Source organism: Somniosus microcephalus, chromosome 3 (genome assembly GCF_052327205.1).
Source record: "Somniosus microcephalus isolate GS21.2 chromosome 3, FLI_Smic_1.0, whole genome shotgun sequence".
NCBI lineage: Eukaryota > Metazoa > Chordata > Chondrichthyes > Squaliformes > Somniosidae > Somniosus > Somniosus microcephalus.
The window spans coordinates 33,916,464-33,939,981 of record NC_140989.1 but is presented as its reverse complement, the minus strand read 5'-3'; the positions used below and the strand labels follow the sequence as shown (position 1 = coordinate 33,939,981).

The window sequence follows — 23,518 nt, the reverse complement described above, 5'->3', positions numbered from 1 at the left end:
GAAAGGCTGTTCCCATTACCTGATGGTACAAGGACTAGGGAACACAGATTTAAGGTTTTGGGCAAGAGATGCAGGGGGGGGATGTGAGGAAGAACTTTTTTACACAGCAAGTGGAACTCGCTGCCGACGAGGGTGGTGGTAGCGGAGACGATCAATGATTTTCAAAAGGAAATTGGATAGGCACTTGAGGGAAATAAACTTCCAGGGCTACGGGGATAGAGCGGGGGAATGGGACTGACTGGATTGCTCTACAGAGAGCTGGCACGGACTCGATGGGCCAAATGGCTTCCTTCTGTGCCGTTACGATTGTATAAACCAGTGAAACTAACCTGCCCTGACAGCTGCAAGTGGTTAATGATGATGCCTTTAAATAGCATCCATGGAGCGGGCTTCCAGTTGCCGATCGCCTCCTCTCCCTGTCGCTGTCGGGGCGAAGCACAAAGGTAGGAGACGGAAATGAATTTTGCAGATCGGGCGCCCAGTGAGAGTTGCATGCTCACTGATGTCACGATCTGCCTGCCGTTGAAGTCCCCGGTGGTACCTCGTACCGGCGGCGCAAGGGGGGTACCGGCTTTGCCATGCGGCGATTGAATCGCCTCGCCCCAGCGCGACTGCATCAGCGCCCCGTTACCGCCCTCTGCAGGCGCTAACGGGAGGCGCTAACCAACTGAATTTTCCCCCCTAACTTTTTAAAAATGTTAAGAGATGGCAAAACAAAGATTGGGGCTCTCACATGGGGGAAAAGTAAACCTGAAGTAAAGATGGTCATACTTGAAAAAAAAATTACAAAAATGTTTTGAAAAGTTTCTTAGAAATTTAAATTTTTATTAAAATGGACAAATTTCACACTGCACAAAAGTAAAATTCCTTTCCCTTTGGGTCTAATGTTTAGTGGGGAATTTAACAGCGTACTTACTGCGGAAGAGCCGAGTTTGTTGTCAGTTTCAATGATTTACGAGATGGCACTGATTGCCGGCTCTGTAGGTGGAGGGGTGCACAGTACATCCAGTTTCGGAGCTCTCATTGAGTGATTGCAACTTCGGGATTTCCGCATGTGCGGCACCAAATTCCAAAGTTGTGGTCAGTTTCAAAGGCGGAATGACTGCGAACGCTGCCAGTTCACTGTCATCCCAACCGCAAATTCCAGACCATTTTACATATATTTGCAAAATGGTAAAATCCCATTAATTAATATCTAAACAAAAAGAGAGCCCAAAGTATAAGGGGGAGTCATTCGGGGCAGATTGATTTAAGGCCACATCAACGCAATAAATGTTCAACTTCTTCCATTACAAATAAAGATAGCAGTGGATCCCAAATACATTGCTAAGTGCAAAGATTTCATAATGTAAACCTTGCCCTCACGATTATGGCACCTGCATTCCTACAAATGAACATCTTTGCCAAACGTGCTTGTCAAAGCTTTATGGGTATAACAACATTTTATAAATCTATGAAAATGAGACAATCTCAATCACATGCTGCGTGAAGATGTAAATGAGGGCAGAATCCGCAGTGTGGGCACCTGAGGCATGGGATTCCTGGAGCCGTTCAATGGGCCTGGCTCCATGGCTGATGTTCAACTTTAACATGAAATGGAACTTTTAAAACCCATATGCAATATCAGCAATAAATCCTCTTGTGGGTCTTTTTTTTAAAGTGCTTCTGAAGTACTACTTTATAAACAAGCAGAACATCAATATTTGTAAGAGTGGAACTTTATATTAAGTTCTCCATGACTAACAGAGTACAACACAAGTGCACATTTTCCTTTATACAATTAACTCTAAAAGTGTCCATAAGCCAACCTATTCTCTTCACACCATGCCTCTCCTGGGCCTTCCTGTCTTCTATTCTACTGCTTCTCCTAGGGCCAACCTGAGGGCCAGTATCACAAGAGGTGGTTGGCTGCTCCTCATGGACTACAGGCTCAATAAGCTGAGGTTGATCTCCTCTGCTGGCTGCCTCTCTAGAGTCTGTGTCTGGGCAGCCTAGTGTTGCCTTCTACCTTGTGTGGTGCTCTGAGGTGGGGGGAAGGCCAGAGGCCTGGCTAGTGCTGCTATCCTGAGAAACAGCAGTAACGTGCAGGTCTCCTCCAGCTATTGCCACCGGGCCCTGAACCTGTGTTCCCACTGATCGGTGGTCCGGCTGGTTTAATTCTGAAAGCGCCGAGAAAACAACAGACTACATCACGGCCCCCCAGGGTACCGTCTAATCTATCCCCTACTGCCCCTAGAACTGCAGTCTGTGCTTCCATGGAGGAGATGTCACTGACTGGCCTCTGACTGCTTCTTAGATGGAGGCTGTTGCAGGTTCCAGTGAAGCTGCCGCACGCTCCATTGATGCATGCAATGAAGTAAAGGCTTCCCTGACATTCCGACAAATGAGGGTTGCAGAGTCACAGTCATCATTTGCTTCACATCCTCAGAGACGGACTTCAGAGCCTGCATGTTCCTCGAACATCCTTCTTTTCAGGTGATTGCTCATAAGATCTGGATTCCCACGATGCCAAGAGCATGGGCAGCCTTCTCCTCAGCCTCCGCTGGAAAGATGCCACATTCTCACCCACTCCTCCAGCTTCCTGCTGCTCTGTGACTCACCTGGCACCACATCCTTACTAACTCTATGGCATTTGCCTCGGGTGATCGTATCTGAGCTGGTGTGTGTGGGGGGGGGGGGTGAAGATGTAAATGACGCAAGGCGTGAGATCAAGAGGCTTGTGGCAGAGATCCGTGGGACAGAATCTTGCTCCTGGGTCTTTAGTGTGACCCTGTCCCCAACATCCTCGTCCTCCACATCATCATCATCATAGTCCACGAGGAAGAATTTTCTTCCCCCTTGCTCCTCCTCATCATCATCCTCTGTTCCCACCCCTTCCCATTATTCTGATGGATCTGTGGGAAAGGAGGGCATAAGCCGAGCAAGGCTGGAATTAACCCCCCTTGGGAATGAGGTGCCGGTGAAGGGTGTGGAAACGTTGGCTGTGGGCTGCTTCACAAGCCTGCCATGGCAACTCTGCACAGTCAATCTCACCATCTCCCATGGCTAGAGCAGAGTGCCTCCCCAACCACTCCATGGCTTGCTCCTCATAGGGAGGTCAGCTCTCTGATGTTTGAAATGCCCAAAGGCCGGCGCACCCGTTCTGTACATTGGAGAAATACACTGGGCAATTCACCTCTGGCAGTGCTGTGCGTTCAGAGACCAAAATCTTGGCGTTCTTTCTTGACCCTCAGTAAACTTGAGCTCATCCAAAACTCTGCTGCCCATGTCCTAACTCGCACCAAGTCCCGTTCACCCATCACTCCTGTGCTCGCTGACCTACATTTGGCTCACGGTCGGGCAACGCCTCGGTTGTAAAATTCTCATCCTTGTTTTCAAATCCCTCCATGGCCTCGCCCCTCCCTATCTCTGTAACCTCCCCAGCCCTGCAACCAGCTCAAAATATAACCTAATGGCCCAGAAATTCGGGTCTCCATGGGTGAGTACGCACGGGGTACTCACCCGTAAGCCCAATGGAAGTGTCGGTTTCGTGCATGCACTGCACATGCGTGGGAAACCGGCACGTCCGTTCCCCTGAAAGAAGGGGTTCAGAGGTCGAACGCGTGCGCCGGAGAGGCTGTGCGTGCGCATTGAACTTACGTTTTTTTTGCAGGTTTTCCTGGGAGTGTAAGTCTCCAGAAATTAGACATTTAAAAAGCAGTCGCAAGGCCTGCTTTTTACAAGGTAAGTGGTGAATTAATTAAAATTAAAACATTTTTTCCACAGGTTTATTATTTTTAAATACTTTAAAGAATAGTAAGTTTATTTTTAGCCCCGTTAGAAAATGTAATTAATTTTTTCAAAAATTTAAATTATTGTTTAAAATAGTTATTTCATGTAATTTATACTTTATTTTAAAAATGTGATTTTTAAAAACATTTATTTGAAGATTTCGTGATGTTTTGGGGCTTATAGTATTTATAGGTTTGACAGGCCTGTCAAACTTATGAATGAAGCATTCCCTGCTACCATTGGCTCTCCATGGCCCACGTGATCCCAGGGGACGCATCGAACTAACTGCGCCCCTGGGATACGCAAGCACTGCGCGCTGGCAGTTGGAGGAGGCCCAGGATCGGAATCCCACGCGGGCCCACAGCTCAACAGCCGGTGCGGTATGTAAGTGCAGGTCGGGGGCTTGCACCCGCGGGAAGCCCCCGACCCGAATTTCTGGGCCAATATATTTTTATTTTTCTGCCATAGCAGAACCTGTGTAGTACACATAGTCCCCACTGGAGGCAGTGCTTGAAGATAAAGGATTGCTTCCTGATACGACCTGGCAATTTGTTATGGGTGTTGCACAGTAGGCATTTACCTATAGACACAGGTGTCTGACTAATCAGAGTGCACGGATGATGAAAATAGCAATTTTCCCAATGAGTGTTCTGTGAATTTTGCAGCAATTCTCTTTGGCATTCTTGGACCAGGCTGCAGTCCTCTCCTGTGCTGTGCAGTAAGGATGCAAGTCATGCATTCAAATGGCACTGAGAGAGAGCCTGCAATACGTGCTGAAGCTCTAACTCCATTTATCACTCCAGCAGGCTTCTCGTCCTCCCCTTACTAGCAGAGGCAGTTATAAAATTGAACATTCCAGAACCCTGCCAGCTGGCTATTTGAAATATTATATATGGCAATTACCAGCAGAACAATATGATTTGCAATTTTGTAGCTGATTGGATTTACAGCTAATGGGATCCTAATACAATTTGCAAGAGCATAAGTTGGCTTACTGTATTACAGAACTATAGTCAGCTAAGAACTGTAGTTATCTTGGAGCACTAATTTCAATAATTTGTGACCAGCGACCTATATTGGACCCTTGTCTCCCAGCCAGACGGTAAAAGAGTCAGGGTTAGAAATTTGGCTCCTTTGTGCCTATTGTTAGCGCCTTTGAGGGGCGCTAACGGGGCGCAAAAGGCTTATCGCCTGGGGAGGGTGAGAAAAGCACCTCCCGAGAAATTCGGTGGGGCACTGCTGAGGCGCTACCTGATAGCACTGCGCTCCCGCCAGTAGCACCCTGGGCCACCGTGCGCGACAACCCCTTAGCGCCTTGTGGCAGAAATTTAGCTGCGCCCCGCGAGGCTGCCGCAGGTGATGTCAGCGCCAATCTCGCGGGTTGCGAACCGGGCCGACCTCCGCTCGCGGGGCGGTATTTAAAGGGGAGGTGTGGCCGTGGGCCCGCGCCGCCATTTACTTTTTTTGGTCGGCCCTCTGTGGTGGGCCGTGGCGTGGTCCTGGCCGCCATCGTGCAGCCCGGCACTGCGCCTCGGTGCCGGGCCGCGGCACCACGCCGCCCTGGTGGCCTAGTGTGGGCCATCGGAGGCCCTGCAGAGTGTGCAGCGGCCTTCCCCTTTAACTGATGGGGAGGGGCGTTGAAACGCAGCAGCGCTCCGCTGTCGATCGCGCCCCGACATCGCCCCGGTTACCGCCCCACCAGCCGAATTTAGCGGCTAAATGTCCGTCCCTAACTTGGTTACCACCCCCAAACAGGGCGTAACCGAATTTCGCGCCCACAGACTTGATCTTCCTTATGCAAGAAAAATTCTGTTCAGGGTTCTATTCAGAAGGTGGCACCCTTACCAAATAGCAGTTTTCATCCAATTTACAGTATACAAAGCAAAATATGGTGACCTGGTTTAAATGCTACCACCTAATTCACATCTTATTGAAATTGGCAGTTGGCGATGCAGGGAAAATTGCATTTTCATTTCCCACTGCAAATGTAACATATTTCAATTGTGCTCCTGTCACAAACCGTTCTGGTTGGAATAATAGAAAAATACTGCCTCTAATGTGTAGTCCTTGTAAAGGATAATTCTATTCTTTGTAATAGTGGGCTGCGCACCTCTCCAGTAATATCTTGGCCTTGCCCTCTGTGATGAAATATATGCCTTCATCAGCCCTTGTGTTTTACCTGCTTTGTATTGTGTGTACCGCCCCCTTTTTCCTATTGTGTGTATTGGCTACGCCCCTGTCTTTTGTCATATAAAGGTCTCAAGAGCTGTATGAGTCATTCCATCAGACGAACTCGATGTGTAAAGACCTGCAATGTTCTTAGTGATTAAAAGCCTTTAGTTGAATCCTTTAAACTCCATGGGCTAGATTTTCAGTATAGACAGTTTTGGGGCACTAAGCTTAGCGCCCGCCCGAAGTTATCGCCCGCCCCAAAGTAGCGCCCCGTTGCCGGAAATTCAGTGGCTTCGCCCTAAGAGGTTGGTGGAGCGCTAAAAGAGGCGTTCCACTAGTATCTTTAGGCGCTAAGCCGGCGGTGGAGAGCGCAACACCCGAGCTCGGGCGCAGCGCACGGCAGACACTCTGGTGCCAGTGAGCTCTTAAAGGGGAAGGGTGCATGTATTTTTTTCAAATGCAAAGTCTGGGGAGAAACGGGATGATGATGATGGGAGGAGGAGGAGGAGGAGGAGGAGGAGGAGGAGGAGGAGGAGGAGGAGGAATGATTGGTGCCCGGAAACATAAATAGACCGTTCACAACAACACACTGCTTACTTCCACACAACACATGCAGAGTGCCTTTTGTACGAGTGCCCTTTAATTTGCGCTCCCCAGGGTGTGTTGCGTTCCATTTTACAAACGCTCTGGACGCCAGCCGCACAATGGGGCGGTCCGACTGAAGTTTGGATTCGGGGCGGCCAAAGGGCGTTGCACGAGGATGTGACGTCATTTTCTGCGCGCGCATCCGGGCAGCCGCTAAACTTTGCGCCGGCGCTAACGGGCAACTTAATTTGGGGCGGGGCGCAAACTGCGCTGCGCCCAGGCGCTACACGCATAGCGCCCGAAAATCACTTCTCTTAAGGCGCTAACTGCTGGCGCAAGCAACTGAAAATCTAGCCCCTTGTCTTTGAGTTATCGATGGCACATCACCCTCCATTATACTGCATATTTCAATGTTGATCAAAGTGCTATGACTGTGCTGAACCTGACTCGATGGGAATGGGACTTATCAAACACAAGCGTAATTGATGCCAGCTTACTTTGTACCCGCTTGTTCAACCGTTGGAACCGACAGCCTTATTTCTCCACCATGGTTCAGGCGGGCCAACCTGAGACAACTCAATTTACAGTTTAATCTTTCGCTCGAGGCCAGGTGCGACAACACGTTATTTTCCTTTGCAGTCATTCGCCAACACTTGCCCATTCCACATTGCTTCAGCTTGCATTGTTCATAGAGCGTGTGCGCGCCTTGTCCAAAGTCTTTCATTCAACACCGATGTGCCATCCACCGACTAGATACGCCAGCTTGAGCATTATTATTTCCTCTATGGGACGTTGAACACATTCAAAAGACGTACAAGTATCAAGCTTAAAAAAGTATGGGATTATCTTTATGTAAGCCTGTTGGGTATAAATTACCTGAGTCAGAGAGTGCCAGTCCATGTGGGCACTGCCAATGTAAATGTGCTTCTTGTCCACCACCCAAAAAGAGGAATGAAGCTTGCCACCGATAATGGGAGTCATGTTGATGTATTTCACCAGTGCACCTGGGTGTTAAACAGCCAATAACCAGTCATTAGTTGCTACTTCTCAATATCTTCAAGCAATGCAGTGAAACATAGAGGACACAATATGAAGAGCTCTCGTCACTGCGTCAGAAGATTGTGGTTTTGCTGACAAGAGTCAGTTATAAATATTATCGCGTAACATTCTTAAAAAAACTGAGGGGTAGAAATACCTGTCATAAGGGCACGTGTTCAAAAAAGGTCTCAGGTCAGCCCTGCAGGTTTACAGTGAATTAAAAACTAGGGGCTAGATTTTCAGTATAGACAGTTTTGGGGCGCTAACCTTAGCGCCCGCCCGAAGTTAGCGCCCGCCCCAAAGTAGCGCCCCGTTGCCGGAAATTCAGTGGCTTCGCCCTAAAAGGTTGGTGGAGCGCTAAAAGAGGCGTTCCACTACTATCTTTAGGCGCTAAGCCGGCGGTGCAGAGCGCAACACCCGAGCTCGGGCGCAGCGCACGGCAGACACTCTGGTGCCAGTGAGCTCTTAAAGGGGAAGGGTGTATGTGTTTTTTTCAAAGGGAGGAGGAGGAGGAGGAGGAGGAAAACATAAATACACCGTTCACAACAACACACACTGGATCCTTCCACACAACACATGCAGACTGCCTTTTATAGTGCAGGAGGAGTGCCCTTTAATTTGCGCTCCCCAGGGTGTGTTGCGTTCCATTTTACAAACGCTCTGGACGCCAGCCGCACAATGGGGCGGTCCGGCTGAAGTTTGGATTTGGGGCGGCCAAAGGGCGTTGCACGAGGATGTGACGTCATTTTCTGCGCGCGCATCCGGGCGGCCGCTAAACTTTGCGCCGGCGCTAACGGGCAACTTAATTTGGGGCGGGGCGCAAACTGCGCTGCGCCCGGGCGCTACATGCATAGCGCCCGAAAATCACTTCTCTTAAGGCACTAACTGCTGGCGCAAGCAACTGAAAATCTAGCCCTATCTCTTTAATGGATGACAACACGCTGATTGATGAGGTCAGGGGCATGATCTAACTAACACCCAATGTATTATTCTGCTATTAAGGTGGAGACGTACTTAAGTTGGCCCATCCCTTTAAGGGCACAATGCCTAAGTGAACAAAGCCGGAGGTCAGTCAGAGTTTAATTGCTGTTTAGTGAAGGAAGTCTGCAAATTGGAAGGCGCTTGTAAAATTCTGACTCCAGGTCAGACAAGCAATCAAGAAATTGTATATTCCTGGCACTTTTAACCATCACAGCTGAAGGGTGACATCTGAAGTGCGATGATGCTCTCTCAACTTTTGCACAGACTAATGCAAAATCTGCAGCATTATTTAAGGCAAGTTGAATGTTATAATGTCAGCCGCAATGTATTATATGGAGTTGTGTCCTTTTAAGGCCACAAATTTCCCAATCACCGCCCTCGCTTCTGGTACTTCCCACTGGAGAGGACAGTGGATCCACAATATGGTCGCTCATATATTTTTGGGGGGATTAAATACGTGGGGTTACGGGGATAGGGTGGGATATGTGTTGGTGTAGGGGTTACGGGGATCGGGTGGGATATGTGTCGGTGCAGGCTCGATGGGCTGAAATGGCCTCTATCTGCACTGTGGGGTTTCTGTGATTCTGTGATTCTGTGATATGGGCAGGTATGCTGTAATGCTATGCCAGCAATCCAGTACTTGTGCCATAGCAATGCCAGGGGCAAGGGATGCCTTGTTCATCCCTGATGTCCTGTGTTGCTATGGGCAGTGAAGGGGGGGCATTTTTGAATGCAAGTGGACAAAAAAGTCAATGCAAACGGTTGCAGAGCCAATGAGGCATTACTGTACTTGGCACTAAAGGTCGTTGACTGAAATGGCTGCTCAAGGGTTAACACCATCTGAGCAATTGCAACTCCTAACTGAAACCCAGCACAGAACAGCAACTGTAAGCAGAGTGAGTGAATTATGAGCCAGCTGCAGGTTTTGGAGACAAAAGAGACTTAAAAGCGCCATCACTCCTTACCATAATTGGTGCTGATGCTGCTGATTTATGGCAGGCAATCAAAGGGAAATACAGGCAGTTTGAGAATTCTTGTAAATGGGTGAACAGGCTGCCCACCTCTTTCAGCGCACGGCTGCCTGGATATGAAAAGAACGAACGAACTTCCATTTATATAGCGCCTTTCATGACCTCAGGACGTCCCAAAGCGCTTTACAGCCAATGAAGTACTTTTGAAGTGGATGTGCCACGCATGCTCCGTCTATTTGTACTCAGGCGGTGAACAGCCTAACCAGCGGTTCATAAGAATGGACTGCCTGCACTCCGAATAAGAAACATCATTACAGCTGGTAGCTGAATCATACAGAGCAGGCAGATCCCAGGTTCAATCTCTAGTCTGTTATGAATGAAGTAATCTCAGAGCCAGACCCTACAACTAGCCTTCATGGCCCTTGTTAGGGAAGAGAAATCTGGTTAGGGTTCTCTCTCTTCTGATGCATTGACTGTACCAGCGCTGTTTCCTGCTCTCGTCCTGAACTAGAGCATTTCATTCACTTTGCTTCCAATTTGCACCCTTCCCTCATCTTCACCTGGTCCATCTCCGACTCTTCCTTTTCCTTCCTCGACTCCTCTGTCTCCATTTCTGGGGCTAGGTTATCGACAAACATCCACTACAAGCCCACTGACTCCCACAGCTACCTGGACTACACTTCCTCCCACCCAGCTTCCTATGGACTCTATTCCATTCTCCCAGTTTCTCTGTCTCCATTGCATCTGCTCTGACGATGCCACTTTCCATACTAGTGCTTCCGATATGTCTTCCCTTTTCCTTAACCGAGGATTCCCCTCTACCGTGGTTGACATGGCCCTCGACCGTGTCCGTTCCATTTCCCACACTTCTGCTCTCACCCCTCCCCCTCCCTCCTAGGATTACGATAGGGTTCCCCTTGTCCTCACCTTTCACCCCACCAGCCTCCACATTCAATGGATCATCCTCCGCCATTTCCACCACCTCCAGCGTGACCCCACCAGCAAACATATCTTCCCCTCCCCTTTCAGCATTCCGAAGGGACTGTTCCCTCCGAGACACTCTGGTCCACTCCTCGATCACCCCCAACAGCCCTTCTCCTTCTCATGGCACCTTATCGTGCAAGCGCAGGAGATGCAACACCTGCCCTTTTACCTCCTCCCTTCCCACTGTCCAGGGCCCCAAACACTCCTTCCAGGTGAAACAGCGATTTATTTGTACTTCTTGCAATTTAGTATACTGTATTCGCTGCTCACGATGTGGTCTCCTCTACATTGGGGAAGCCAAACGCAGATTGGGTGACTGCTTTGCGGAACACCTCCGTTCAGTCCGTAAGCGTGACCCAAGCTTCCGGTGGCCTGTCACTTTAATTCTCCGCTCCACTCCCACTCTGACCTCTCCATCCTCGGCCTCTTACACTGTTCCAACAAAGCTCAACGTAAGCTCGAGGAACAGCACCTCATCTTTCGATTAGGCACTTTACAGCCTTCTGGATTCAACATCGAGTTCAACAATTTCAGACCAGAACCTCTGGCCCTATTTTTTCACATGGCAGCTGTTGATGATTCTGCCATTCCCATTTACACCTCTTCCAGACTCATCTATTGTTTCTTTACTTGTCCCATTACCATCTCCTTTTGCTTTCTACTATCATCTCTTTTGACATTGAATCTCTCCTGCCTTCCACCCTATCACAGACCTTCCCTTTTGTTCTTTCCTCCCCTCCTGCCTTTCCCTGCCCCTGCACTTGCTTAAAATCTGTTACATCTCCAACATTTTCCAGTTCTGACAAAAAGTCATTGACCTGAAACGTTAACTCTGTTTCTCTCTCCACAGATACTGCCTGACCTGCTGAGTGTTTCCAGCATTTTCTGTTTCTATCTTTCGCTGCCTGACTGCTATCCAGTGACCCCTGCAGGAAGTCTGGATGTGTAGATGTCAGGGGAAGGCCAGGATTCTGCTTGACTGTGATCCCCCCCCCCCATCCCCCCTGTGGGCAAACAGCGCCTCAATATTGGGGTAGATTCTCAGCTTTCCCACCTGGATGTTAAGCTTCACTTAGGCAGAGGGCGGAGAGGAAAATCTGGGAGGGAGGATTGCATGGCTGGTAGCAGATCCTCCTACCATTTAAATTAATGGAAGGAAATTCCGTCGTGTTCTGTAAGGGGGTGCAAATCTCCTCGCCAAGTGGCATATATGAGAATCTACCCCCACTGTCTACATATTGAAGGTCATTGAGTACCGGTGGAACTGTACCACAACAAGGTGCCAACACCCTCATGGCAGAAGGAAGAGAGGGGTGAAAACTGATGGCAAGAGAAGGAAGGAAGGAAAAAAAGACCTAAAAGACACTGACACTAACCTCTAAATACATCCCTAACAGGAAGCTAGAGCGACCGATCGATGGCAGTTTCATCAGATTTATCGCCAAACTTTTGCCAAATGTATTAATATCGGAAGCTGACAGTTAATTAACTGACTATGAAATATATGGTGCTTAGCCTCAGCATGCCGTGTGCTAGGCAGGAAATACCAGGAAGTATTTCCAAAAAAAGATTAAGTTGACAGCAGATGTCATTGCTCTGTGAGAACGTTAGAAAACAAAGGCAAAATGAAGAAAATAAACACAGAAATGCAATTACCTGCCAGTCTAGAGTAATTATAACCCTTAGTTTCAGAGGAACACAGATAAGTCTTTGCCTAGTCAGCATTTCATGGCATTATCAATAATGTCACAAGGGAAGTGCCTGTCTGCGGGGAAATTCAATCTCAGAGTTATTTCGCACTATGGGGATAGGTATGAGCTTGTGTAGGACATAGTCCACTTGCATTTGTCCTTTAGTTTGGACAACCAAAGTGCAAGCCTACCCAAGGATGAGGTAAAAGGGGGCTATGAAGGATCACAATTAAATTGAGTTCTGGTCAGCCTGTTCTCTTGCTCAGTCGGTCTTGTGCCAGATGTGCTCAGTGGTAGCATTCTCGCCTCTGAGTCAGAAGGTCAAGGGTTCACGTCCCATTCCAGAGACTTGAGCACACGTCTAGGTTGACACTTCAGTGCAGTACTGAGGGAGTGCTGCCCTATTGGAGGTGCTGTCTTTTGGATGAGACGTTAAACGGAGGCTCCATCTGCCCTCTCAGCTGGCCGTAAAAAAAACCCATGGGACTATTTCGAAGAAGAGCAGGGGCGTTCTCCCCGGTGTCCCAGACAATATTTATCCCTCATCTAATATCACAAGCAGATTATCTGGACATTATCTCATGGCTGTTTGTGGGACCTTGCTGTGCGCAAATAGGCTGCCGCGTTTCCTACAATACAACAATGAGCACACTTCACAAAGTACTTAGTTGGATGTAAAATGCTTTGGGGCATCCAGAGGTCATGAGAGGCGCTATATAAATGTAAGTTCGAGAATTTAAGTCCTTGGAGGAACTTAATATTGGTTGTAATTGGGCAATATTTTCCACCCATTGACTATGTTAATCAATGTTACGAGTTATCAACTCCAACAGCTTCTGAAACACTTTTCACCTTGGTAATTAGTATTTATAGTCAAGAAATAGTCTTTCAAAAGCTTAAAGAAACAGTTCAATGTCATTTCCATAGAGAATCTAACCATAAATTTAACTCACCATCACTGGTATCCTTTATACCCATCCTATTCCTACTTGTTCTGGAGGGGAAGGGAATTGGTCATTCCACAGACAAATTCAATCAATCCCATGCCTCAGTTAATCTACTGAGAGGTTCCAATCTCTCCGTTCCACTCCTCTCCCCCAACCATGCTGCTTTCCCTTTCACTCACAGCCAAAGTTACCATATTGGGGAACATTGAGAATGAAATTAGGATTCAAACTCAGACCTCGCAGTTGGGAACTTAAGTGCTTTAACTTTATAGCTACCCGTCAGCCAAGTTGGAAAGATGAACATTTCCTTGAGACGAGTGTTTAAAGATGTTCCTGATGTAGGAGGCCAGTAAGTTTCAAACCTAATAGAAATTATTATTGCGTAGTGATGACCTAGTTACTGGAGCTCAATACGGTTCACCAGCAACGACTGATGAGCGGTGACAGTTGCGAGCTGATGGACCACTTGACTAGCCACAATAAAAAAAAAAGTATGCTGCGAGTCTTAGGATGAAATGTCTACTTACCATTGGCTTTCAGATTTGTTATATCTTGGGACCCAAATTGGAATTTATTAACCGGTATTCTCAGCCCGATATTGCGAGTCTGCAGCTCCAGCAGCTTCTCAAATACCTTTTCACCCTGGTAAAGGTCATTTATAGACAAAAAAAAAGTTTTCCAAACTTTAGGAAACATTTCAGTCTCATTTCTATCTGCTTCATTTGTCGTATTGCATTTTTCCTGTGTTTACCACATTTTCTTATTTTCCGCCTTTTGAAATAAGCTTTTAGGTTGACCTCTTTCTACTTGTGAGGAGCATCTGTCCATCAAACTGGCAGGTGCATCTGGGTTCCGCCGATTGGATTCGTGCCGTACGAATTCAATAATGTTGCCCAGCAGGAGCAGTGCACTGTCCGCACGATGCTCATTCTCACGCTGCACAAGTGGTTAGCTAATACTTGCAAATGAGAGGTGATCTCATTGAAACATACAAGATTCTGAAGGGGAACAAGGTTGAAGAGAAGAGCAGAACTTCTTCGAGGTAGGCATTCCTAGAAGAGGTGTGGCAGTGAACCAAAGCTGGAAATCCGAAATAACAACAGAAAATGCTGGAAAAACTCAGCAGGTCAGGCAACATCCGTGGAGAGAAATTTGAGTTGATGTTTCGGGTCAAAACCCTGGTTTCGACCTGAAACATCAACTCAAATTTCTCTCCACGGATGTTGCCTGACCTGCTGAGTTTTTCCAGCATTTTCTGTTGTTATTTAAGATTCTGAAGGGGATTGACAGAGTAGATGCTGAGAGGTTGTTTCCCCTGGCTGGAGTGTCTAGAACTAGGGGGCATAGGCTCAGGATAAGGGGTAGGCCATTTAAGACCGAGATGAGGAGGAATTTCTTCACTCAAGAGGATTATGAATCTTTGGAATTCTCTGCCCCAGAGGACTGTGAATGCTGAGTCTTTGAGTATATTCAAGGCTGAGATCGATAGATTTTTGGACTCTAGGGGAATCAAGGGATATGGAGATCGGGCGGGAAAGTGGAGTTGAGGTCGATGATCAGCCATGATCTTATTGAATGGCAGAGGAGGCTCGAGGGGCCATATGGCCTACTCCTGCTCCTATTTCTTATGTTCTTATGCAAACAGGCTAAAAACATGGCCAGGCAGCAAGGGAATGAGAATACAAAGGCAATGACTGCTCCCAGCATTCGAAATCCCGGTTCTCTGAGCAAGACTTTATGGTCCTTCTTGATAGTGCCCATGACAAATAAGATGGCCTTTTTGACCGGTAGCCAAACTCACTAGCCATATTTGGGTCCAGGCTTCTTGCATCTGGATCAGCGAGCATATCAACATTGCCTCAGAATCCCAACCCCACCGAAGGCTGTGACAAAAGAACCCTGACTTGAAGATAGACATCAAGGTACTGCAGAAATGAGACAACAAATGCTGCAGCCTTTACTGTGCACTGTATTTACATTTTTCAATCTGACAGTTTAAAGTATTGCAAATATTGCCATTGGAACCCACATTTAGTAATGCTGCAGATATAATTGTGTAAACCTATCACAGTGAAGGTGGCATTTTTATTTAAATAGATAGAACAACATCTCCACTGTGCATGTGACAGAAACCTTAAAAATTGTGTTTTACAACTCTACTCGATTTTGCAACTTTGATTTTGTTTTTTAACCTTTCTAATCTCTGCGTGTAATATTTTCTATGCACCCAAAGTGAGCGTGGGTGTGTAACAGTGTTTCAGCACACGACTCATGTAGCCCTGCAGCAGTATTGCAGTGGGATCATTGTTAATTCTGGAGTCAACTCCCTCTACAGGGGAAGAGAGTGAAAAGATGCAGATTTCAGATTGTAAGGGATATGCTTCACTCACAGAGACTGGCATCGGGGTGTTAAGCTATAAAACAGTGCAAAGCAACCCAACATTGTAACAGCCGCTACGTGATTACAGGACAGCTGATGTGGTATTTAATGTGTCATGGTTAATAGACCCTGCCAATAATGCTTCACAGAAAAAAGGCAGTGTATAACAACAGGGTCTGCATTGGTACCAGTGATGGGCGAGGGAGGGGCTGTTGGGGGCAACATATTGGAATCCATTTGGAAAAAGCATGTTGGCCTACATCAGATGGAAACAACCTTCTGTTGCAGAGCTCCGAGGAGATACACACCAATTTGTATCTGTTTGCAAGTACAGGTAGACTATCCTTTATCTGCACTTTGGAAAACCGAAAACCTCTGAAAACCAAAAGTTTTTTCGTGGAGCGTAAGTCGTGCGCACGACATGACCCAAGTGGCACAAAACATGACCCGACGCGGCCGATGCTTGACCCACGCAGGTGTGAGGCGTCAGTTGTGTCTCAGCGCTGTCACACGTGCGCCTGCTGCTCTCTTTGATATTTGTTGGTTTTTTTGTGATTTGCGAAAATGCTAAAAAGAGCTGCAGATACCCCTATGGGTAACAGTGAGAAGCAGAGAAGGAAGCATCTCTCATTATCGATATCGCAGAAAGTGGAGTTATTGCAGAAGCTTGATCGTGGTGTGTCTGTGCGACGTCTTACTGAAGAATATGGTGTGGGAACTACCACCATATATGACTTAAAGAAACAGAAAGACAAGTTGTTGAAGTTTTACACTGACCGTGATGACCATAAACTAATGAAAAGTAGGAAAACATTGCATAGGGCAAAAAATGAAGATCTTGACCGTGTGCTGATTGAGTGGATTCGACAACGCAGAGGTGAACGTGTGCCACTGACTGGTTTGATGGTCATCAAACAAGTTAGAATATACCATGAAGAACTGAACATTGAAGTTGAGTGTGAATATTCAGAAGGTTGGCTGCATAAATTTAAGAAGCGTCATGGTAGAAAATATCTGAAAATCTGTGGTGAAAAAGCTTCTGCTGATCATGAAGCAGCTGAAAATTACATAGACGAATTTGCCAAAATAATATCTGATGAAAACCTCGGTCCTGAACAAATTTACAATGCTGATGAAACAGCTCTGTTCTGGTGCTACGTTCCTAGAAAAACATTAGCAACGGCTGATGAGAGTGCACCAGCAGGTTTTAAGGACGCTAAGGACAGGTTGACTGTTCTTGGGTGTGCCAATGCTGCAGGTACACACAAGTTAAAGTTGGTAGTGATTGGAAAAAGCCAACATCCGAGATGTTTGAAAGGTGTATGCAATTTACCTGTGCATTATTATGCGAGCAAGAAAGCATGGGTAACCAGAGGAATATTTTCTCACTGGTTCAATAACCACTTCGTACCAGCGACACGAGCTCATTGCAGGCAAGTTGGACTGGAAGAAAACTGCAAAATTTTATTGTTCCTGGACAACTGCTCCGCACATCCCCCTCCTGAACTTCTTGTGAAAAGTTATGTTTTCGGCATTAACTTTCCCCCTAATGTGACATCTTTAATACAGCCTTGTGACCAAGGGATTTTACGCTCCATGAAGAGCAAGTATAAAGACGTTTTTTTGAACTCTATGCTTGATGCAATCAACAGAGGCATAGGAATCCAAAGCTTCCTGAAAGAGTTCAATGTTAAGGATGCCATTTACGCAGTTGCTAATGCTTGGAACGATGTTGCCAAACCAACATTAATAAATGCTTGGCACAGACTTTGGCCTTCAATGATGTTTCATGAAGATGGACCTGCAGATGAAGATTTTGAAGGATTTCCTGTCAGTCAGGAGAAGATGATGATATCAAACCTCCTTACTTACGCCAAAGGTTTATCATCCGAAAGTGTAAATAAGTTAGAGGAAGCTGACATCGAAGAAGTGCTGAACATTGACAATGATGCACCTGTTGTGCATTCATTGAGTGATGGGGAAATTGCTGAAATGGTGTTAAATAAAGACAAGCATGAGGATAGTAGTGATGATGATGATGATGACATTGTGAACACAGGTGAAAAAATCCCCATAGACGATATGGTGACAATGTGTGATCAGTTAATTGCTGGCCTTGAACAATGTGCATTTATCAGTGAGCAAGAGATTATGCAAGTTTACTCAATTAAAGAGAGACTGCTTAGACAGAAACCAATGTTAATGAGACAGATGACACTGGAAGAAATCTTTAAAAAGGCCATCTGTCGTAGTGCTGCTTCATCACTTGAGAATCCTGTTCCTGGCCCATCTTCAGATGTCCGACTCCAACCTGATGACGACGATGACAACACTGATGTACCCTCTTCTCCAAGATCCTCAAGCCAGATGTAATGTACCTTTACTGCATGTATATGTACAGGTATTTAGCTTAGTTTGTACCTGTATATGTTTGAAGTTTTACTGAATGTTTTCCTTACAAATAAACTGTACTAGAGTATTTATCCCTGTAATACTACAGTATTTATAGTCTTTATTTATCCCACTCAGTGTGAATACAGGTATTCATAAGGTTCGCTGCAGAAATATTAATGTGGTGGCTTACGGGGTGCTGCCCCATAATACCTTCTGAAATCCGAAATTTTCCGAAATCCGAAACACGGCTGGTCCCAAGGTTTTCGGATAAAGGATAGTCTACCTGTACTTGATGCTACCTGATTCATTGAACGGCTAACATGAACAAGTCAATGCCCTCACACAACGAACATCAATTTTCCACGTCATTACTTTCAACATATTGTCTTAATACATTTGTAAGCATCTGAGTCAGAAGGTCGTGGGTTCAAGCCTCACTCCAGAGACTTGAGCCCATAATCTAGGCTGACACTTCAGTGCAGTGCTGGAGAGGGGCTGCACCGTCAGCTGAGACGAGGCCCCATCTGGCCCTTGCGTTCAATTTCTAGCCCACAGTCTTTAAAATATGAGTTGTTAGTCAATGTACCACTTTTGGAAAGGAAAATTAGATCCCAGAAGTAGGTTTTCATGTCTCCAATAGCCTGAAAAGCATCTTTGGAGGCCAGAGCCTGTCAGTTTTGGTGCCAAGACTCATTTGTCCCAGCCTAATGAGCTAATTTTATTTGCAAGTGCACCGTCTCTCTTAAAAATGTCATGTTGTGATAATGTAGGAACCACAAACCTCACAGAATTCAGACTTTGCTGATCACGTTACATTTTACGGTAATACGATTCGCAGAGGACAGTATTTTTTTTAAGCTGCAATTTTCCTCCTCTAATTGCTGAGTCTGTTGTGTCACTTACCGAGCTGGATAATGAATGGTTATGGTCCAGGTTACCGTTTCTTAGAGCCCAGTTGGAAGAGACAATATCAACACTGTGCGCTGCCGCATCCAGCAAGTCCGCCCAGCCCCGGAACAATGAGATGTGCTTAGTGGCGTTGTCAGTATCGTCCGGCCCATCTGGAATGTTTTCAACAAGGTGGACCCTGAAGAAAAATGCAGAATTGCTTCAGGATCTCCTCCTCAGTCCCAAGGAATAATTTTTTTTTTAATTACTTTCCTTTCACTTGAGCTGGACAAAATACAGTTCAACATGTTCCTAATTTAATTTTCAGGAATATAGATATAGTCAGCACAGGGTACATCAACCTCTCATTTTTAATCAACCTGCCCTGAGTCACACACATGCATATCTGATAATTATATACGCTCATAAATTACTGAACATCAGATATTGGGTAAAAGAAAGCCATGCATTGTGCAGAACTGTTCTCCCGTGAAATGATGAAGGCGAGGACTAGAATCACAAAACGAGGACTGAAACACAGACAAGAAAAATGCCTGAAGTTACAAGAGGGCCCGTCAACATTTCTGTTTTAGGGAATGAGTAGTGTTGCATTGGAACGAGAAGATAAGAGGGGGCGATTTTAACCCTACGCACCGAGTGGAAACTGGGTGGGCGGGCTGTTCTAATCGCCCAAGTTACGTACCCGCCGCGCTGGAGCCATCGGGAGCAGACAGGTTTCTATTTTGACCTGGTCTTCTGAGCAGGCGGCATGGACACCCGCCCAAAGCCGGCAGGGTCCTTTTCAACTTGTGCATGTCGGGTCCCAATGACATCATCGGGACCCAGCTGCAATTTTTACAAGGCGGCCTGAGCAAGAAGCGGCAGTGAATTTCCCGCTCAGGCCAACCCAGCGAGGAAGTGGATTGGGGCCGGAAGAGGTCCAAAAGGGTAAGTTTGCACGTTAAAAAAAAACTTCTTTTGCAGGGCCAGGAGGAGCAGGAGTTCTCCTATTTCACTATTTCGAAGAAGAGTTCTCCCCGGTGTCCTGGCCAATATTTTATTCTCAATCATCATCACTAAAAAATGGATGATCACATTGCCATTTGTGGGAGCTTGCTGTGCACAAATTGGCTGCCGTGTTTCCTACATTGCAATAGTGACTACACTTCAAAAAGTACTTCATTGGCTGTAAAGCGATTTGGGATGTCCGGAGGTCGTGAAAGGCGCCAAAGAAATGCAAATCGTTCTGTTTTTAGGCCTCCTCTGCTGCGATCTCGCCTCGCCCTTTCGATAGTGGGTCCCCAGCGGGACAGCATGGCAGCCGAACCTGCCACTTCTCAATCCAGGAGGGAGGTCAGCTGACGGGATTAAAATGAGGCTGGGGGGTTAAAATAGCCCGGGTCTCGGCGGGTGAGTTTCTAACTCAAACCGCTGCTCACCCGCCTAAAAATGTCCCCGGGTTAAAATCGGGGCCCAGATCCTTGCTTGAGTTTTTAAAACAATGGTAAATGGTATCGCACTTCTCTTTCTTTACTGGTCTGCAAGAGTTGCAAGAGATGGGGGAGCTCGTAGCCTCAGGCTTTCAAATGACTTCACGGGCTACATTTTATGCCTGTTTGGATAATTGCATTATACATGTCCATTGCCAACCTGTAAATATAATCTGACAGCCGCTACAGTTAGATTCATTGGTACTGTTCACTCAGCAGCAAGATTTACTTAATAAGGAATAGTTCTGCGACACGAACACAAGTATTTTGGAGCCATCAGTCTGCAGCTATGAACCTCGATTTTCCACTCCAAGACAATGGATGGGCGAGGTATGGTGGGACGGGGTGGGAGCAGGTGGGACGTCCACTGACGGACTCGCCGCTGTCCCCAGCAACCTTTCTGCAGTCATCTCCATCGCAATATTTTAGGCGGGTTCACAGCGGTGTTGCTGTTTGCGGTTGGGAGTTGCGGGCCACAGCAAAGGTGAGAAATGGTGTGCTGCTTAAAGGGTCAGGCATCTCTAGAAGCAGCTTTGTTTGTGTAGCAGGTGAAAGCTCATACAGAATGGCAGCAAGGGTAGTTTCAGCACACCGATCCCTTAAATCTTTGGAACCTGAAATAAGTTATGCTGGCCTAAATCAGGATGAGGATTGAGGCTCTGTTTCGGACATTTAGGACATGGAGTAGGTCTACCAATGGGACAGTCCAGGCACTATGGAGAGAGTTAGCTTGGGAAGTAAATGCCACTCATGGAAGCCCTCTCCAGTTATGCTAGTCAGGCTCAACACTGTGGGCACCATCCACAAGAACTGGGAACAGAACCAGAATGATGGCACACCTGAAGGAAGCTATCAACAGTACCATTTACCAGGTACATAGCACAAGTAAACATCCCACATAGCGTTGGCTGTCAGTATGTGGCCCAATTTTTGTTAGTCCATGGTAAGCCCTTTACACAACTTTTCAACTCTTTCATTGCAAACTATGTATACCCATACTCCAGCATGGCACACATTCAAGCTGCAATTTACAGTTGAAAATCTTGGCACAGACAGGATCACATTCCAGGAAATTGCCCAGGCCACGGCCACTCGAATTGCACCAGTGGGAACAATATTCTAGAGGGAAATTTCTCCCCTATATCCAGCAGACAGACTAATAGCTGGTGAACGGTCTTTATCCACGGACGGTACTCATACTGAATTGGTGAAAACTGATGGGGAAAGGAATAGCAATTGTTTTGGTCAACAGCGCCAAGAACCACCCATTGGGCTTGGAGCTACCCAAGACTGGTTTGAGGCACATATACCCTTGATATTCCAGAGTGCGGTAGTAGTATCTATCTACAAGGAGGGAGTTTTTCTAGTTTCTTGAAAACTACAGAGAATTTCACTAATATCAAATGGAGGTTACGATGGTTCTTTGGGATGTTGCGGCATGTACACTGGATGCTCTGGAGACCTGCAGTATATTCAGAAAGGAACAGGCCAGTTCCAGAATTGAGCTTCCCTGAACCGTGAACTCATCAGCAACTGATAGCCGATCTCTCTATTGCTTCGGTGCCTAGACAATACACTGAGCCCAATCTTTAAACATTCTTAAATAACCTGCGGTCTTTTTGAAAATTATTTACTTTGTAATATGCCAGTGACATTTCCTTCTCTAACTGATGTGTAAGTTACTGAATGGAAGAGTTAAAGAATGGATAAAGTTAAATTTGGAGGGAATTTTGACCTTGTACGATAGCGTAAAACAGGTGATAGCAAATCGACAGCCCATTTTACATCTCTCCCGGTTTTTAGTTCCATTGACCAAAAATTGGAAGGGGTGTTTAGTGGGAGCCGATAGCGCACGTTTTACACTATTGTCTAAAGTCAAAATGACCCCTGCAAATCTTTGGTGATCGGACAGGAGCTAAAGTTTCTGTCTTCATCACCCCCATATCTACATGTAAATCTTTAACCCTTGGTTGCTTTGGCATCGTCTATGTGACATCCACCTAGATGTCACTTTGCATCGTTATTCTGTTATTAATCCGCCATCAGCAGCATCTAACAAATGTGCGTGATTTCGTAAAATGGATGGCACTCAACAGGAACTTTAAAACAATGCTGTTATCTCGCGGACAGTTACTTCACAAATGTTACTAAGACGCAATGATGCGATATCACACGAGGATTAAATGAGAGAAGTGGGAGGAATTTATCATAACGAATAAAATCTGGAACAAGAAAAAGCCATTGAGCTTATCGAGATCCTTCCTTCCTCAGGCCATGTACGATGTAACCTATTATCAATCCTACTGCACCCCCCCCCCCCCCCCCCAACCACCTATTTAATCTTTTGAGGGAAAGATCTGTAGGACCTTTCTTCAAACTGTCTATCTATTCTCATACTTTGATTCTGTCACAGACTTTTTCCTTTATGGAGTATTTCCAAAACATTCCCACAGAGGCCCATTAAAATGAACATCTGCCTTTAAATTAATGATTACAATTGATTTTGAAGCAGCCGAATAACATGTTCTGTAATGTGCTGTGCTCCGAATGTCAACCTGGACAACATTCACAATACTGCTCAGATCTTGCCAAATTACATAAGCTAGGCTTGTATTCCCTGGAATATAGATGGTTAAGGGGTGATTCGATTGAGGTTTTTAGGGTTTTGAAAGGAATTGATATGGTAGATAGAGAGAAACGTTTTCCGCTGGTGGGGTGGGGGGGGGGGGGGGAGTCAAGGATAAGGGGACATAACCTTTAAAATCGGAGCCAGGTCATTCAGGAAGATAAGTTAGGAAACACGTCTTCACGCAAAGGGTGGTAGAAGTGTGGAACTCTCTCCCACTAAGAGCAGTAGATGCCGGCTCCATTAATAATTTTAAATCTGAGATCGAGAGAATTTTGCTCGACAAGGGTGTTAAAAGGATATAGAGCCAAGGCAGGTGGATGGAGTTTAAGATACAGATCAGCCATGTTCTCGCTAAATGGCGGCGGAACAGGCTCGAGGGGTTGAATGGACTGCCCCTGTTTCTATGTCCCATGTTCTTATGTTTCAGCTGGGTTAGTAAGTGGAACACTGTGTTACACAATGGTGGGGGTGGGGATAGAAACTGGTAGGATCTGCCCCAGCCCATAGAGGAGAAAGAGACAAGTCAGCTACACAAATCTAATCTTGAATATCAACGTAGTTTCTGCCTCAAATACTAATCCTGGAAGTGAATTCCAC

The 23,518-nt window shown here is 46.3% G+C and overlaps 1 protein-coding gene across 2 annotated transcripts in view; it reads right to left on the bottom strand.

The window, feature by feature from the left end:
- The window catches only part of LOC147120964 (inactive phospholipase D5-like), a 110,513-nt gene that overhangs the window by 69,552 nt on the left and 17,443 nt on the right, over nucleotides 1-23,518 (bottom strand). For both annotated transcript variants that reach the window (XM_085979945.1, XM_085979949.1), the window contains exons 3-5: nucleotides 18,818-19,001; nucleotides 13,668-13,782; nucleotides 7,405-7,532 (exon numbers count right to left, since the gene is read on the bottom strand). In XM_085979945.1, coding sequence (XP_085836071.1) covers nucleotides 7,405-7,532; nucleotides 13,668-13,782; nucleotides 18,818-19,001 — 427 coding nt within the window. The remainder of the gene's footprint in view (nucleotides 1-7,404; nucleotides 7,533-13,667; nucleotides 13,783-18,817; nucleotides 19,002-23,518) is intronic.